The 18,968-nt window shown below is 42.4% G+C and overlaps 1 protein-coding gene across 1 annotated transcript in view; it reads left to right on the forward strand.

Moving 5' to 3' along the window:
• Positions 1-18,968, forward strand: part of LRRK2 (leucine rich repeat kinase 2) — a 247,136-nt gene that overhangs the window by 112,935 nt on the left and 115,233 nt on the right. The window contains exons 29-30 of the mRNA XM_088480191.1: positions 57-238; positions 1,656-1,885. Coding sequence (XP_088336317.1) covers positions 57-238; positions 1,656-1,885 — 412 coding nt within the window. The remainder of the gene's footprint in view (positions 1-56; positions 239-1,655; positions 1,886-18,968) is intronic.

Raw genomic sequence — 18,968 nt, forward strand, 5'->3', positions numbered from 1 at the left:
TTCCTGCTATCATTATTCAAGATACCCTGTGATTATTATACTTCCTTGTATGCTAGATACCCCCTGAAGTTGGATTTCTTGTGAACATCACTTGCTTTGACGTCAGCTACAATCCAGATCTGAGATCATTTCCGGATGAAATGGGAAAGCTTACTAAAGTTTGGGACCTTCCACTTGATGGACTACATCTTGATTTTGATCTGAAGCACATAGGATGCAAGGCCAGAGACCTCATACGGTGCATTTTTTTATGCTTTACAATTACTTTCTATATATTTTCAGTTAATTTCACAAATACTAATATGTCATAAATGATTTGAATGCAACATCAATGAACTATTTTTCAAGTAAGCAGTACATCACCACCAACCTAAAGATAAAGCTGTAATTCAGACCAAGTTGTCTGTAGCACTTTACAGGAGCTAAATGTAGAAATTAATTTTACACTGTCAGTTGGCTGGATAATATTCATGTATTAGCTATGTCTCTCATTCTTACTACCAGTTAGCTGTCATTTTTGTCTTGTATAATTGCTTTAGTAATTGGCTATTCTGTAAAGCAATAATACCAACAAACAAGACGGCGCATTCGTCTTTCCAGGTGATTAAAAGAATATAATGTCTTAAATGTGTATACTCCTATCAATTTATTAAAACGCATAAAGCAATCAAATAATGTAGCCATATGAATACATATGTATCAATAAACGTTAAAATAAAAGTATTGCAAATCAGTGATGGTATGCTAGTATACTGTGGGTGTGAAAGTATTACACTAATTCACTATGTTCCAGGTTTATTGGGGCACAAATATAGTCAGCAAAAAGGAGGGTCTTTTAACACCACCATATATTAATCAATATTCACAATAGCTCAGTATGAGAATCATAAATGTAAAAGGTTATCCATGGCTCTCAGACTGGGTAGTCTATTGATATGTTCCCAATGTAATAATAGTGCGCTAAATATATGATGTAAACGGACCCTACTTTTTTAAACTATATGTGCGTCCCAATACACTATAACACAGTGGATTAGTGTAATACTTTCACACCCACAGTATACTAGCAGACCATCAGTGATGTGTAATACTTTTATTTTAACATTTATTGATATATGTATTAATTAGTTACATTATTTGATTTTCATGTGTTTTAATAAATTGATATGAGTATACACATTTGAGACTTATTGGGCCAAATGTAATAGGGAAAATGTGAGAGTTTAGCAGTAAACTCTCACACATTTTAAACCTGCCCAATGTAATAGCATATAAGAACATGCAAACTCGCATGTTTTTAGACAAAAAAAACGAACACATTTTTAACTCTCATCCAGGTGTTTTCCCGTATTGAAGGTAAAACTTGACTAATGTGCGTTTACTGCTAAATTCTCACTTTTTCTAAACTCTCAGACTAATACATTTGGCCCATTATATTCTTTTAATCACCTGGGAAGGCGAATGCGCAGTCTTGTTTGTTGGTATTATTGTTTGTTTGGGAAGTGCTGCACCATTCCCTTTTTAAAACTGCCGCATCGTCAAAACCAGTGAGAGCACCATATCTGACAACCCCTTCCTTTTTAATTATTCTGTAAAGCAAAAGGATTATGAAGTCCCTTTTAGTTATTAATTTAATATACTTTTTATTCTTTTAGCTTCCTCCAGCAGCGCTTAAAAAAGGCTGTTCCTTATAATCGCATGAAACTGCTGATTATGGGGAACACAGGAAGTGGCAAAACGACTCTAGTGCAGCAGCTAATGAAAGATAAGCGCCCAGGGCGTGGACCGGAAAAATCAACCATTGGAATAGATGTAAAGGACTGGCCCATACTAATAAAAGGGAAAGTTAAGAAGGAAATCACATTAAATGTCTGGGACTTTGCAGGTAATAAACTTATTGCTTCAGAAATGTGAGCTTGATTAACAACTTCATGCAATATTATGTTTTTGAACATCGCATTTGGTGCCACAATGCAGATTGATATTTTCAAATGTCAGACTTGAAATGGGTACATCGTACACTTGTACTGTACATCATTCTATCTCCTAATTTAATTTTAGGCTGTCAGTGAAAGATGGCATTCTAACGGAACCATGTTTCTAGAATTCTTGCCCCGCCATTCATATGTACAGATGCAGACCCTGTCAGTACACAGCAGGGCCTAAGTGCTTCTGCACTATCATTGGAGGTTTGTGACTTCACCAAGTATTTTCTTCTAGTAGGCAGACCTAACATTGTTAATAGATTAACTACTAATAGGCTTTTAATGAAAGTAGCCATTTGTATCAAAAAGTGAATACATTTCATGATAATGTATGTATTGATATTGTATATGGAAGTGTGTGTGTGTTGCTGTTTGTTATGTTCTGTTTTTTTGGGAGGGGGTTGTTTTTTTTAGAAAATAATCATGTCACTATGCAATTTGTCTGGTTATAGAGGTAGTCTCATGCAGTTCACTTCCATATATTTATAATGGGATAAAGCACAGATATAAGATAAAGAACAAACCAAAAATTACTAAGATGTTTACTATGTGTCCAAATCTTCCTTGTGTTATGAGATGAGTACTGAGAATTGAATTTCGTTATATATAAGCAGGAGAACTCCAGGTTTGTTCCTACAGATGTGTCCACATATATCTATTCTCCGTGTGCTACAAGTCGTGCCTCACATAACGTGGGAGCTTCGTGTGATTTGGTAGCGCCGAGCGTCTCTTGTGCGACTTTTCACCTTCAAATGCGTCTTGTTCGTACAGCGATGCAATAGATAGCACAAGCAGCTTCTGCTGATTAAAATGATATGCAGCATGTCTATGTTCTGTGTGTGATTGTGGGTGTATCTTCATGCTAAACACTATGTTACAGTGTTACAGCCACTGACACTGTAGCGTAGCATTTAGCATGCAGGTACACCCACAGTCACACAATGGGCGGAATTCAATTCTTTCCAGCCCCTATCGCGCCCGATGGAGCTTTTCAATTCTTGCTCCTGTCGGGCACGATGAGCTGCCAGCGCTATATTTCGCAGCCCCTGGGGGTTGAGAGCTGAAATGTGCGAAAAATGACATGTTTGGGCGTCCAAACAGCACTTTTCGCGATCGCGCCCAGCACTTTGGTCGAGTTTAACTGCTTTACGCGGCTAAACCTTACCTCTATGGACGCGATCAGCACGAAAATCTTGGACAATTGCATAGCGGCCCAAGATCTCCTGTCACTTTAGATGGGAGATACGGGCCGCGAAAACAATTGAATTCCGTCCACAGAACATAGACATGCTGCATATCATTTTAATCAACAGAAGCTGCTTTTGCTATCTGTTCGCATTGCTGTGTGCATAAGACACATTGGAAGGTAAAAAGACGCTTGGTGCAACAGAGTCACGCCACAGCATTGCGCGACTAAAAGGGCTGCTTAATGTGTAAGGGGACTAGATGTATGAGGACACATCTGTAAATAGACCTTTCCCCCGAACATCAATTTCAGGTGAAGTCACATTTATATTAAAGTGTCTCTCTATTATTGATTCATTTATATTGACTTTTGCATTGGAGACAATTTGTTTGTGACGGTTCATTACCCAGTGATGATTTAGGCCAGCAGTAGGGAGGTGTTGGCACTCCAATGCTTTCCAGCACAGGACTGTAGGAAAACATAAAATACATAAAACGGGGATATACAAGATAGATAAATGAATGAGTGTAAACAAAGAGTAGTGAAGACCCCCCCTTATGAAAGACTTTGCATTGTATTTGGAAGAGCGCATAGCTCAAATAAGAGTATTTCTTATATTGAAGATTGGTACAGTTGTGGGGATGCATTTGTCTGGAAGTGTAGGTGGTTGTTGGGTAAGCTATATTAAAGTAATGGGTTTTATCTTCCTACATCTGGGGGACACTTCCTTACACATGGGGTTGGTAAGAAATGGAGGCATCGGCACTTAATGAACTAATTATTAGCAATATGAAAGCTCCTCCCCTCCATCCCCCTCCACAGTTTTTCTTCAAGTGCTGAAGGCAGGTCAGCACTGAGCCCATTCTCTACTGTTGGATCCCCTGCGAACAGTCCAGCCAGGGAAGGGTATAAGTTACTTTACTGACCATGTGCTGTTTTGGTTTCGGGCGTATTCATCACAGAGGGGACTCGATGAGGAAGGCTGGAGGAGCCGCAATGTCAGCCAGTGCCAAAGACAAGCGGGTCCCTGTCCAATTTCCTTGCAGCGCATGTTACCGGGTCATACAGGCGGCCAAGCAAAGGGGGTCAAACTGGAGGACCACCATAGTAAGCATGGCGGGTCCAGCCCGTTCCCACACATGTGGAAGCTGCAAGGCAGCATGGGGTACCCAGAAGGCATAGCGGCAGGTTATAGAACACGGAAGCCGTATCCAGGAAGACAGCCGGACCAGACCACACTCTTAATCAAAGGAGGGGTGGCTGAATTTTTGGCAAGAAAAGCTCCTCTCACCCTATGGAATAGGGTTGGACAGTGGGGGCAGGTGTGCTCAATGCCGACCCAAAGTAAGGGGAGCATGCTGAGGTAAGTTATTTGGCTAAGGATAGCCAGAAGGAGCAACCATCTGCAGTGGAACAGTCCATCTGTTAGAAAGGAGCTAGAGATGAGATGGCTACAAAGCTCTTTTCCTTTCCTCCCTTCATCAGAACTATATGGGTGGTTAAGTATCTGGAAAATTATTTATATTTTCAATGTGATATCTTGCTGTATTTATAAGGTAATACCACTAAAACTTAGGTTGGAGGGGGAAAGCCAGTGTTGATTTTGAAACAAACCAGGTGACAGGAGATTTGACAAGTGTGGTGGAAGAGCCAGCCTGGGTCAAATCATTTGCACCTGCTATGAAAGAAGAATTGTCTAATTTGGTATCTAATCAATATGCACAATGGTACGAAAAACCAGCGCTTCTCAAAATTGGTGCAGCAAGATATACTGGAATGGTCTCAATCACCAGAGAAAAGAATACAAAAAACAAAACAATTTATATTATTGCGCTTATCCTTAGGATATAAATCTATATAAACAGCTCCTTGAAGGACCCTTCAAACAAAGAAGTCACTTGACCGCTAAGGCCAACAACAAAGTTTAATATCCAGAACAATTGGTGATTCCTCCTAAGTAGAACTATGTAATGTTCGTTCCACATCAACATTTTCCCTCTGTTCCTAGCCGGTTTTTAGTTACACCTCAATCCTCCACAAAGGATTAGGACAATAGAGGGGAGGAAACAAATCTCAACATATTGAAATAATGTTTTATTTAAATGTGTACAAGTAAAAATCCACCATAAACATATAAAAACAAGGCAGCGTACCAGATATTAAGGGTGCAGTTTCCACACACCCAAAAATAGCACATGCAGTTTGTCCACCAAGTCTCCGGGAACGGACCAAAAACAACTGCTGGCAATATGGGAACATTTCTCCGGATGTTAATCCTGTTACTTCTGGTTCTTGCCTGAATTCACCAACGTGTTTCAACTCTACACAGGAGTTTTTTCAAGGTGATACACCTGGTCCATTCCCAAGAAAGCTAGTGGACAAACTGCATGGACAAATTCAGGTTGGAGTCCATATGATCAGTAATAAATAGGATGGAGGCAAACAAGGTCTTGACATACATAGATATCAGGGATGTATATCACTTCCAGTTCAGGGCTCTGCCCTTTGGATTAGTAACAGCCCCTCGACTACTCACCAAAGTTATGGCAGTGATATCAGACAGGAGGGAATAAAGAGGATACCCTATCTGGACGATTTGTTTCTCAAACAGAATCAGTAGGGGCACAATCAGATCTAATAAGAGCTTTGGAAGTGTTACAGAACCATGGATGGGTGATCAATTAGAAAAAATCCAGGTTGGTTCCCAGCCAACAGATAGACTTTCCGGGTCTAAAATTCAACACCGAATTGACAAGGGTATTTCAAATACATGAAAAAAGCAAAAATATTCACAAGCTAGTCAACAGGATTTTAGAACTCGGATAGATGCCATGGTGATACCTTGGAGGTTCCATATGGCGTACATATTCCCACCAATTCCATTGCTCCCAAGGTTTCTAAGAAAGGAAGGCATTCCAGTAATTTTGGTAGCACCAAATTGGCCAAAAACAGTCTGGTTTATAGACATAGTAAAGATGGCAGTGGGTCCAGGATTCATCCTCCCTCTATGTCGGGATCTGTTGTCATAGGGACCATTATTATGCCAGTAAATTCAGAAATTAAATGTAATGGCATGGCTCTTGAAACCATGCTTCTAAAAAAGAAGGGGTTTTCAGATAGTTATACAGACCATGATGAATGCCAACAATTCGGCAGATCATAACACATAGAGTTTGGAAAAGGTATATCAATTGGTGCCAAAAAGTAAAAAAGTCTCTTTCCTTCTTACAGGAGGGTTTCTCTTTAGGTCTCAGATTAGGTTCTTTGAAAGCACAGATATCAGCACTGTTGGTTTACTTTCAAAAGAGATTATTCCAGAAGTTGTCTTTTCTGCAGGGGGTTTTACACATTCAACCACCATATAGGCATCCTATAGAGCCTTGGGATTTAAATCTGGTTTTGTTAGCCATTTAGGCTCCTACTTTTGAACCGGTGGAAGAAGTAGATTTAAAATGGATTACTTGGAAATTGTTATTTGTTTTGGCTATCACTACAGCTAGAAGAGTTTCAGAATTAGGAGCCTTATTTTGTAAATTTCCTTATGTAATTTTCCACATAGGGCAGTATTTCGTACATGTTACATGTGCCGCTGCGGCTCTCTGCCTGATTGGCTCTCAGTCACTATCCTAGCTACCTGGACTCTGGCTGCTACGTGCAGCTACTCATCTACGAAGTCCGTAGGGATCCACAAGACCTTGGGGTATAGGCGATGATGTCAGTCTCGGGCACCTCAATAGTTAAACTTGTGCTCCCAAGATGCATCGGGCCCCTCTCCTATACCCAGCCCCCAAGCCAAGGCACCTCAGTTTCATAACAAGCCAATGGCTGGAGGAGGAGGAGAAGAGACGGAAGAATTTCTGGAACACACAAGTATCACACTCTCACATACAGAAGGAGATGTGACCAGAACACAGCCCAACTGCAGCACAGGTACGATAGGGTGGGAGTCCTGTGGATCCCTATGGACTTCATAGAATTAGAGATAACAAAGGTAAGGTCTTACCATATCTCTTATTTTCTACTGCAGGGTGCACAGGAGACCTTGGGGATGTCCCAAAGCAGTCTCCTTAAGGGTGGAGAATCCACCGCCCAAAGGAGGCATACTGAGAGGCAAAGGTATCGAATGCATAATACCTTAGGAATGTATGGACAGTAGACCAAGTGGCTGCCTTACACAGCTGAACAGCTGAGGCACCACGACGAGCTGCCCACGAGGGACCCACAGACCGAGTAGAGTGAGCTTTGACAGAGGACAGAACAGGAAGGCCCTCATGAATGTAAGCCTCTGATATTTCCAGGCTAATCCAGCCTGCCAACGTCTACTTAGTGGCAGGCCATCCTTTCTTTCGGAAACCAAAAAGGACAAACTAGTCGGACTTCTGAAATGAGTTGGTACGGTCTGAGCATGGTGCGAGCTCTGAGCATGGTGTTGACCACCGAGCTAGAGAAACCCCTGGAACTCAAGAGGGCAGTCTCAAGAGCCACGCCGTCAAAGACAGACGACTCAGGTCTGGGTAGAGGCAAGGACCTTGCGATAATAGGTCCGGACGCTGCAGCAACAGCATTGGAGTGTTTATTGACAGACTTTGAAGATCTGCATACCAGTGACGTCTGGGCCATGCTGGAGCTACCAGCAGCATCAGACCTCCTTCCTCTTTGAACTTTCAGATTACCCGAGGTAGAAGGCAGAATGGAGGGAGCAGGTACACAAACCGGAAGGTCCATTTGACCGACAAGGCATCCACCAGCAGAGCATCCACGTCTCTTGTCCTGGATCCGTACCTTGGCAGCTTGTGGTTGTGCCGAGATGCCATCAGATCTATTTTGTGAAGGCCCCACTTGTTTACCAGAAGTTGAAATACTTCCTGATGAAGTGACCATTCCCCTGGGTGTATGTCGTGACTGCTTAGGAAGTCCGCTTCCCAGTTTAGGACTCCCGGAATAAACACCGCTGATATGGCTGGGAGATTCACCTCTGCCCAAGTCAGGATGCGGGACACTTCTACTTTTTGCCGCCTGACTTCGAGTGTCTCCTTGGCAGTTTATGTAGGCCACTGTGGTGGCATTGTCTGACTGGATTTGCACGGGATTCCCCTGAAGTATGAGCTGTGCTTGTTGAAGAGCCCTTAGAACCGCCCTTAGTTCCAATATATTTATTGGCAGCATGGACTCCTCCATTGTCCACCTTCCTTGGAATAAGTGTGGACCTGTCACTGCACCCCAGCCCCGGGGACAGGCGTCCGTCGTCAGGACCCACTATGGAATCCAAAAGGGGCGGACCTTGGTAAGGTGACTTGTATGAAGTCACGAACTCAGAGACAGACGTACCTCCTGAGACAGTACCAACGTCTGCGTTCTTATCCGGCGTGGAGATCCACCCCTTCTGGACAGGATCAGTGTCTGTAGAGGCCTGGAATGGAATTGGCCATACTCTGCCATGTCAAAGGTCGACACCATGGAGCCCAGAAACTGCATTACTGAATGGATCGACACGCGCGACTGCGTAGGCAGCTGCGAACCCGCTGCTGCAGCGAGGTTATCTTGTCCCTGGTTAAGAAAATCCTCTGTTGTTGAGAATCCAACAAAGCCCCGAGATGTAGCATCCTCTGTGAGGGCGTCCGTGAGAATTTTTTCCAGTTGATCAGCCAACCGTGGCTTTGTAGCACTGTCAATGTCAGTTGCAGATGCTGAAAAAGCAATTTCGGAGACCTGGCCAGCAATAGCAAGTCGTCCAGGTAGGGTAATAGACGGATCCCCTGCAGCCGCAGTCGGGCCGCTATTACCGCCGTAAGTTTGGTAAACACCCTGTGTGCCGTGGAGAGGCCAAACGGCAGGGCCTGAAACTGGAGGTGTTGATGTAACACTGCGAACCTGAGGTACTTCTGGTGAGCCGAATCTATCGGGACGTGCAGGTAGGCATCCTGTATGTCCAGAGACACCATAAAATCCCCAGGTTCCATAGCCAGTATAATTGACCGCAGGGTTTCCATCTTGAACTGGGGTGTTCGGAGGAACTTGTTTAGGGACTTCAGATTCAGGATAGGCCTGTATGTACCATTTGGTTTTGGAACCAAAAAGAGAGTGGAATAATACCCCGTTCCCCTCTGGGGAATAGGTACTGGAACTATAACTCCCTGTAGGAGCATAGATTGAACCACTCTCTGCCGTTCCAATGCCTTTTCCTGATCCATCTGTTGTCCCTTAAGGCAGAATTGATGTGGAGGTCTGTTTTGGAACGAAAGGGCGTACCCTTGAGAGACCACTTCCCTTACCCAAGTGTCTGTTGTGGTTTGACACCAACACTGGGCGAACTGAAGAAGTCTGCCTCCCACTTTGGGGTCCCCCAAGGAGAGGCCCGTCCCGTCAGGCTGAAGGTTTAGCCTTGGGCTTGGCATCTGGACGCCTAGCATTCCAGGCCTGCTTTTTGGCCTTTGTGATTTTCTTAGTTCCAGATGGTCTGGGAAAGGACTGAGCTTTGGCCTTACTCTGAGGGCGCAAGGTCTGAAATGACTGAGTTCCAGAACTCGAGGGTAATGGGGCCTAAGGTAAACAGGCAGACATGGCAGCCGTCAAAGTGTCCACAATTGTGTTCAAACCTGGAACAAAAAGTACCTGGCCATTAAAGGATAAACCTTCTAACCCTTTCTTGGACTCAGCATCCGCCCTCCAAGATCGCAACCAGAGAGAGCGTCTAGCTGACACTGCAGCCGATGAAATGCGGGATGTTAGCATACTAACATCCAGAGCAGCCTCATTCACATATGTGGCTGAATCTCTGATGAAACTACCAGTTCCACTTGTTCACTGGTAGCTTCTACAGGCAAGGACGCCTCCAGTGCATTAGCCCAACGCTCATTGCCCTGGCCACCCAGCATATAGCCATAGCTGGCCTAGCCACTCCCCCTGAAAGAGAATAAATGGACTTTAAGCATATTTCCACCTTCCTGTCCGTGACATCCTTTAATGATGACATGGATGGCATAGGGAGTGTCGCACTTTGACAAGGCACGTAATATGAGAATCCAGCTGAGGTGGAGTTTCCCATTTAGAGAAATACTTCTCTTCGAACGGATAAGTGGTCTCCAATCTCTTCTGTGGCTGAAATATCCTGCTTGGAGTTTTCCATGCTTCTTCCAGATGTTCAATCAGCTGATCAGACAGCGGAAAAACTGTCGCTGAACTTTTAACTTCTTTAAAGTAAGCATGTTTGGATTTGGCTGCTGGGGTATCCTCATCCCCAATATCCATGGCCACACGGACCGCACGGATGAGACCGTGCACATATATTTTGGACTTGGGCTCCTCCTCTTTTAGAGGGAGCTCAGATTCAGATAAGTCCTGTATTTCCCCATCATCAGTCGACATATCATCCTGATAGTACGTAGACTGGGAAGACAGTATCTCTTTCCTAACAGAACCTTGGAAAGGCTCCCCCTGTAACACCTTCGTCAGGTTTTGCACCGTATTGGAGAGTGTATTAACCCACACAGGTTCCGACTGTGTTTGGTATGGAGTAGGTTGTAAAGGCATACTATGAGCTACAGTGAACTGTCTGGGGGTCCCCTGTGACGCAGATGGCATAGCAAGCTGTGGAGTGTACCCCAATGGTGGGTTCACTGGTGGTGCAGCAAGCCGACCCATCAGAGTATTTAGTGCTGGTGCAAAGCAGATTCTACTTAACATTTATCTAGCACCTTCTAGAAGGTAATAGCTAGAATCTAATTGGTTGCTATGGACAACAAAACCACTTCTAAAAACCCGCACCTTAGTAAGTATACCCCTTTGTTTGGTAAAGGTGAGTAATTTGGATTGGCTCACGTGTCCTTCAGAATCCAATGTGTGAATTTGAAAAATGGTACCTCAGATGCAGAACAGCAAGAGAATGAGATCAGTCTATTAGTAGATGTATGAAGCAGTGAAAAGAGTGGAGAAGTGTGCCAGTGGAGAAGTTGCCCATGGCACCCAATCAGTTTTGAAGTTGCATTTATCAAGTACATTCTATAAAATGATATAAGCTGATTGGTTGCCACAGGTAACTTCTCCACTGGCACATTTCTCCACTTTTTTCCCTGCTTCATACATCTACCCCATTATTTTAAGCTGGATACACATTAGATGATACGTTGGCCCGTCACATTGCTACGCACACATTGTGGCCGGGACACATTACATTGCCTGACCGCCCAATATGTCGGCCCCTGCTGCATGGGGTCGCCAGTCGCATAGTAAGATTGGACTGCATGTAGGGCCAAGCCGATGATGTGACTAACAACCAACCGGGACTGTGCATGGCCCGACATAGAGCATTCAAGTTAGGTGATATTGATAATATATCGGACCGATCTGCCGGATCGGCCAAAATACTGTCTGTGTATGTTGCTATGGAGGAGCCAAGGTATCCCAATAATCAAGAAAATAATTCCTTGTTCTGGACATGTTGAGGATTAGTTATTATTGGGACATCCCTGTGGAGATGGCAGAGGGACTATTTGTTAAGAGACACAGACCATGACAAATTACCACGAAAAAACGAACGACCCATATTTTTTTTTGAATTAACTTGAAACTAACAAAAGTAATTGGCATCCATCATTGTTTATTCAATATTTAATAGAAATTTGACTTTAAATTTGATTAAACAGAATATTTTAGATTATAAAACAAATGAAGGTGGAATGGACAAAAATTATGGGACTCTTACCCTAATTTTTAGTTACACAACCTTTAGAGAAAATCAAGCGATTTCTGTAGCTCTCAATGAGACATGTGCATCTGTCAGTGGGTAGTTTGTCCCACTTTTCCCATGCAAACTGCTCCAGCTGTCTCAGGTTTCATGGGTGCTTTCTTGAGACTGCATCTTTCACCTGTTTCCATGGATGTTTGATAGGTTTCAGATCAGGGTTCATAGAAGGCCACTTCAGAATAGTCCAATGTTTTGTTATTCTCCCTTCTTGGGTGTTTTTAACTGTGTGTTTTTGGTCATTATACTGTTCTATGTCCCATCAGACTTTGTGGCACTGGGCAGTATGTTGCGCTCCAAAATACCTTCATAGACTTCACATTTCATTGTGATGTTCACAGATTCAAGACACCCCATGTGAGATAAAGCAAAGCTGTCACTGCACTAAGAGGATTGAAATTCAGGTTGGGACTCCTTGGGCTAGCTGAATGTACTGTAGTTTGAGTGAAGATGGATGCCTTATTAGTCGGACGCCAATGGAGAGTAAGTGGCATCGCAGGACCCGGTAATGGTGACACAGGATTTGGTGTGTGACAGGACCCTCCTCCTAGGAGTTGGCAATGGACACTTGGTTTGAGGCTTGGAAATGAACTGCAGATGCAATTTTATTTCTAATCGACAGTGTAGGCATTGACCTAGGGTCTCTCCTCAGGACCCCGTCTTTTCCAATCAATGAGGTATTGAAAATGCCTATGTCAAAACCAAGAGTCAAGAATTTTTTTACCTAATTTTCTTAATGTTGTGTCTGGATCTTGGGGAAACCTTGACTGGATGAATAGAAATGGAGGTTTGAGAGAGGATATGTGGAAGCAATTGAGAATCCAGAGGTATAGCGGTAATTGAAGCTTGTAAGAAATGGGTTTAATGACTTGTGAAATGCCGAAGGGACCAATGTACCGTGGGGCAAGCTTCATGGAAGATTATCTCAAGGCTGCAGATTAGCAATAGCTCTCAATTTTTTGTCCACATAAAACTTATAGCGTTGTGATGCTTTGATGAGGAAGGCTCTTACTTGCTGCCAGTTCTTGTAGAAATCCCAGAGAAAATACTCTGTTGCTTTAACATAAGACTCTGCTGCTGTAACAGAGGCATATGGCATGAGGCAAAATGATGGAACCAGGGAGTGTAGACCATAGACTGTATGGAATGGAGTGGAAGAAGAAATGTCATGATAATGGTTGTTGTGGGTGAATTCCACCCAATGAAGAAGGTTGGACCTGCCGTCCTGATCTTATGAGATATATAATCAAAGAAAAGTCTTGAAATCCTGGTTGACCCGCTAAGTCTGACCATTAGACTGCAGGTGATGGGCAGAGTAGAAATGTAATTCCACTTGTAATACTTTAGATATGGATTTCCAAAATTTTGCCACAAACATTACCTCACTATCGGAGACTATTTTAACAGGACAACCATAGGGATTGGACTATTTACTGGTTGAATAGTTGAGCAAGAACTGGAGCAGAAGAAACTCCTTAGAGTTGTATGAAATGGGCCATTTTGTAGAACCGATTTACCACTATCCAGGTGGTGGTGTACTTGTTTGAAGGTGGTAGATCTGTGATAAAGTCCATGGAAATGTGGGAGCAGTTCTGCCTTGGAATTTTGTGTTGAGCTCACTTGGAACAGACTGGCACAAATTGCTTAACTTCTGGTTGAATTGTAGGCCACCAGTAATCTCGAAAGTTCCAGAATCTTTCCAATTCCTGCATGTCCGGCAAATTGGGAACAGTGTGCCCACTGAAGTAGTTTCTTTTCGGAGGAATGAAAATCTTTGCCTGAAGATGGGTGGAGATCTCGGCATCTGCTGCTACACACTTCGAGATTTCTCTATTGTAGATGGATCCTTTTTCTACAAAATGGAAATGGAAAGAGTGTCTGCTTTGCAGTTTTTGTGTCAAGGGCTGAAGGAGACCTGAAGATAAAAGCACGAAAAGAGCAAGGTCCATCGAGCCTGGTGAGAGTTCATACACTGACCATCAGACTCTTCTCTATCTTAAGATCGCACAGTGTGTATGGTTACACGAAATTCACTACTTCTTAGAGATGTCAACATTCTTCCAAAGCGAGCTTCATAGCAGCAACACCTATGGAGTAATGCTTTTCGACAGCCAGCAATTTCCTGTAGAAGAATCTGCAGGGGTTAAACTTACCATCAGATGCTTTCTAGGAGAGAACTGCCTCCATTTTGACATATGATGCATCTACCTCCATGTAGAATGGGAGAGTGACATTAGGTTGATTCAGAATTGTGTGGAGGTGAAAGCTTGTTTTTGGAAGGCTGTTTTAGCACTTTCTGACCAATCCACCTGGTTGGCAGCCTTCTTGGTGACTGCTGTGATAGGAGAGATAATAGTGGGGATACCCTTGTATAAATTTGCAGTAATAAATAGCAAAGCAGAGGAGCAGTGGGCTGTAGCCAAACGAGAATTGCCTGGATTTTATCTGGGTCCATCTGTAGACCTGACCTTTATATTGATATATCCTAGGAAGGGAATGGAACTAACCTCGTAGACACATTTCCCCAACTTGCAAAACAGATTTGGTCTTATGTGGAGAAGTACTGTACTTTTACTGGCGAGATAGTCTTGATTTTTTTTTTGAAAATTAGGATTTTGTCCAGGTACAGTACTTGACTACAGTGACTTATTGCAGTTCCCAAATAAGCTCATTTACAAAGTTTTTTGAAAAATGGCAGGAACATTGCATAGACCAAAGGACATTACCATGGAATTCATAATGCCCATTCCCGGTATTGATGACTATATTCTATTTGTCACCTTTGCGAATTCTGATAGGGCTTTATTATGCTCTGAGGTTTAGTTTTGTAAATATAGTTGCTCCTTTTAACTCTATCGTATAATTCTGAGATCGAAAGGAAGGGGTTACTGATCATTAACAATGATGTAATTCAGCCCTCCTTAGTAAATAGCATTGGCCACCATAATTTTTCTTAACAAAGAAGATCCCCGCACTGGCTGGAGAGGTACTGTAGAAGGTTGGAACCTTTCTATGTTCTCTTTAATTTACTCTGATATTGACTGAATTGGATAAGAGGATAAACCCTTCCCCTGGGAATCTATGGGACCGTCCCAATCTCCGTATGACGATAGTTAATCTGCAGCTTGTTTGTTAAACACATCCTTGAACTCTTATCGGCTGGAGGAAAGGAAAGATCCCCAGAAGCAGAGGTAGTGCAGTGAGGGTGAACCTGTTTGCGACACTTATCAGTACAAGAATGTCCCCAGCCAGGTTTTGAGGAGCTTCCCAGTCAACATAAAGGTTATGCTGGCGAACCATGGAAGTCCAAGTTTGAACTCTCTGGAAGTCTTCGGAATGACAACAAAGGAGAGAGATTCAGATTGAAGTACCCCTACGGAGAGGTTCACTGGGAGTGAAGGATGGTACCACCAGGAAAACAACTTCCGTCTACCATGGTAAAGTAGTTTGGAGTAGATGTTAATGGTATGGCTAACTTCTTTGCCTAGGTAGCTGACATGAAATTTCCATCTGCTTCAGAGTTGTAAAGGATTGGTAGGTGTACAGACCCCTCGGTGTTTGACAGTCACATGAATGACACATTCCTGATGGCAAGAAGAGTGGGTAGAAATTCCTAAACTGACCTCTCCACCATATGTTAGAAGTGGGCAATCCCCGAACTTTTGGGACAGGACCCAAACTTATGGCCGGGACCAGCACAGTAAAGACACAGATTTTCCCAAAACTGTCTTCCAAGGTAAGATGAGAATGGCCTAATTACATGGGTTCCTCAGTATTGGAAGGTGGTAGCTGAAAGTGGGGAATTAGACGAACCTTGGAATGCTCCACTCTATCCCTTTCCTGAGCTCTTTGACGGAAATGGAGGTGGTATCCTGTTGCAAGGGAACATCACTTAATGTATACTTTTAATTTATTGTATTGCTATTTTAAATTCTATGTTATTAATATGAGGAATTATTAATTTGAAAGGAGCATTCATATTCAACTTTGATTATACATGCCTATCCTCAAGAAATCCTTATGTAAGGAGAATACATTAAGGGGGAACTCATCCCCCAAATAAATTTTAGTTATATTTTAATCCTTTATAGGGGAATAATAAAAGGTTGTATACTATTTCTTTTATTCTTCTGTATATTTGACATTCGTCTGGTTGAGATGACCATTTTAAGACTTCCGCATGTATTCTCGTGTAACTTTGAATCAACCACTTTGTCTTCAGTTATTGGAGAGAATGAACGGTGGATGGATTGGGGGAGTATAGGAGAAGGCGGGTGGCATATGTTTGATTTGGATGAGGAAATATTTTGTAGAATGGTGTAAATTTGTTTGAAGTAGTTAAAAATAAGTAATCTTAACATTGGGTTAAGTTTTATTTTAAATATCAAGCACAATAAGTAATATACAGTACTTTTTAGGCTGTTTTTTGCTACACAAACTGTTGTAAAAATAGCTTTTGTTTTTACCCCTTTGAAAATTTTAGGATTCAGCATATTGGGCGCAATGTACAGTTAGGGCAAACTTTGTCACCCTTGAATTTTATGTACAACCTGTTCAATATCTTCATGAATTAATGGAAATGTACCAGCTGTCACAACTCACGAATGGATAGTGGATACTAAACCAGTTGTGAGGTACTGAGTCTAACGTGCCGGTGGTATTCACCAGAGACCCCCACAAAGAGGTTTGGATTTAGCTGCATCCGAAACACAGGTCACGGCCCTCAAACTTGGTTGCCTTGAACAGGTGCTGGCGTTCTTGTATCAGGCAGAATACAATACAGGCGTAAACGTAGTCGACAAGCCTGGTCAGAACCAAACGGGCAAGATGGAGCCAAGAAGCAAACTAAGTCAGATCACCAAGGTTACCGGGATAGCCAAGATCAAAACAGGTGCAGTATCAGGGAGAAGATGGAGTCAGATCATGAAAAAGCCAATGTCAGGAACGAGTAGGCAGTAATCACTGGAAACGCTGGAGTATGGTTTGTAAGTGCTCCCAGGGACTTCCTAATATAGACTGGCTTGAATTAGGCACATCCTGTGACATCACAGTGGGAGGGTATGGCCCTTCAAGTTTTGCTTAGGTCAGCGTACGCGCCCCCAGGGTAGCCGTGGCTGCCCACACCATGCCCCGGGAGGAGGGACAGAACTACAGAGCAAGCGGGCATCTGGGACTCCCCACCCGCTGCCTGCCACTGGCCAGAGCTGCCAGACACGCTATGTGGGTGCCGGTGTCTGGCGCACAGTGACACCAACTTTGTATAATCAGAATATCTTAATAGGTTGTAAACCAAAAATAAACTGCTTTTCAACTTACATGCAGCAATGTTAAAGACAAAATAAAAAATATGACCTGGACTGTATTAAAGGTTTCCTTTTTTAATATTTAGTTGCACACCGTTTGGCAGCAATGACTTCCTCCAAACGTGTCTTGTAGAAATCTGTAAGCTTCTCGTACCTGTCTGCTGGTAGATTCTCCCATAATTCAATTGCAATTTGTTATAGCTCTTAAATGTTTGCTGGATTTTTTTCCCAATGGCAGATTTAAGCTCTCTCCAAATATTTTCAATTGGATTAAAATCAGGACTCATTGTTGGCCAGTTAAATAAAATAAAAGTAAATTTTCTTTTGTGCTTTTGGTTGGGGTGTTTTGGGTTTTTATCACACTGGACCCATGATCTCTGACCCAAAACTAATGTTCTTAAACTGGGTAGCGCATTCCACTCCAAAATGATGTGGTAGCCCTCTGATTTCATGATTCTTTCAATACTATGAAGGCATCCAGTACCAGAGGCAGCAAACCACAACATTATGAATCCTTCCCCATGTTTAAACATAGGTATCTGTAAGACAAAGGTAGTCGGTGCAGAAGATGGCGCTAGTGTTTTGACATAAATATATAAAATAGAAATACTTATCCCATATGGGTTGATTGATTTCTTCTCTTGTTATTCTCCGTGATAGTGTGGGTATTTCATGAGCATGGGGCAACAAGGAATGAAATAGAGATAATGTGTAGTATCGAAATATATATGCCTAAAAGAGTATATTTAGGGTTATGTCCAGAATTATGCCATGAATGGTAAATAATATTACATTATATTGGTTCTTGACGTAGTCTATAAAGTCATGTCTCTATTACATCAAAGCAATGATGGATGATACATGTACGAATATTTTTTTTATTTTTTATTTTTTTTAAATGGCGCAATTCATACATAAGTAAAGTACATCAAGTGTACATCAAGGTATCTTTCAATAAGTGGTATGGTGGATGCGTACCAAATACTCACACAGCATATGAGTGGGTTACTCTCATCAAGGTTTCTTTTTACCATACACAAATTAAATATATGATATGCACATCAGGGTATCTTTAAAATATACGGTATTATGGATGCGTACCGAATACTCCCAGATCATATGCGTGGATTACTCTCATCAAGGTTTCTTTTTCAGAAAAAATTCCATTCAGCCATTTAAAAGTTAAAAGGCTTTTTATTAACATAAGGGTAAAAATTAAATTTAAATCAAAAAAGCGTTGCAGAGTGGGGACTGGTCCTCTCACAGAGATATGGCACAAATCTCATTACAATTTAATGATCTAGCAGGTCCAGTAACTGGGTGGTCACAAAAAGTAAGGTAAAAAATATTTTTATAGATCGTACCTTTTCTCTGGGTGACGGGATCGGTGAAAAACACTACTCAAAGCCGCCTCTGGCCGACGCGTTTCGAGAGGGGTACTCTCTTTTTCAAGGCTTAGAGGAGAATGGTGCTGACTGCTCTTTTTATAGAGACCAAATGAAACATAAAATGGTGGCACTTCCGGCTCCGGGCTGCGGCACTTCCGGTTCCGGTCCGTGGCACTTGCGGTTCGGTCCGAGGTTTTCTGGGAAATTTATTTTTTTCTGACATTTCTGTAGTTTGGTAACTGGAAGTGACTGATGTTATATCTGGAAATGGTGCCAAAATAGTCTGGTAGATGTAGTTTTTGTGTAAAGGTTTATACAAGTCTGTTTTCTTAACTGTAGATGGGCAACCAATTGGTCAAAAAGAAA

Source organism: Taudactylus pleione, unplaced genomic scaffold (assembly GCF_031769625.1).
Source record: "Taudactylus pleione unplaced genomic scaffold, aTauple2 ptg000251l, whole genome shotgun sequence".
Classification (NCBI taxonomy): Eukaryota; Metazoa; Chordata; class Amphibia; order Anura; family Myobatrachidae; genus Taudactylus; species Taudactylus pleione.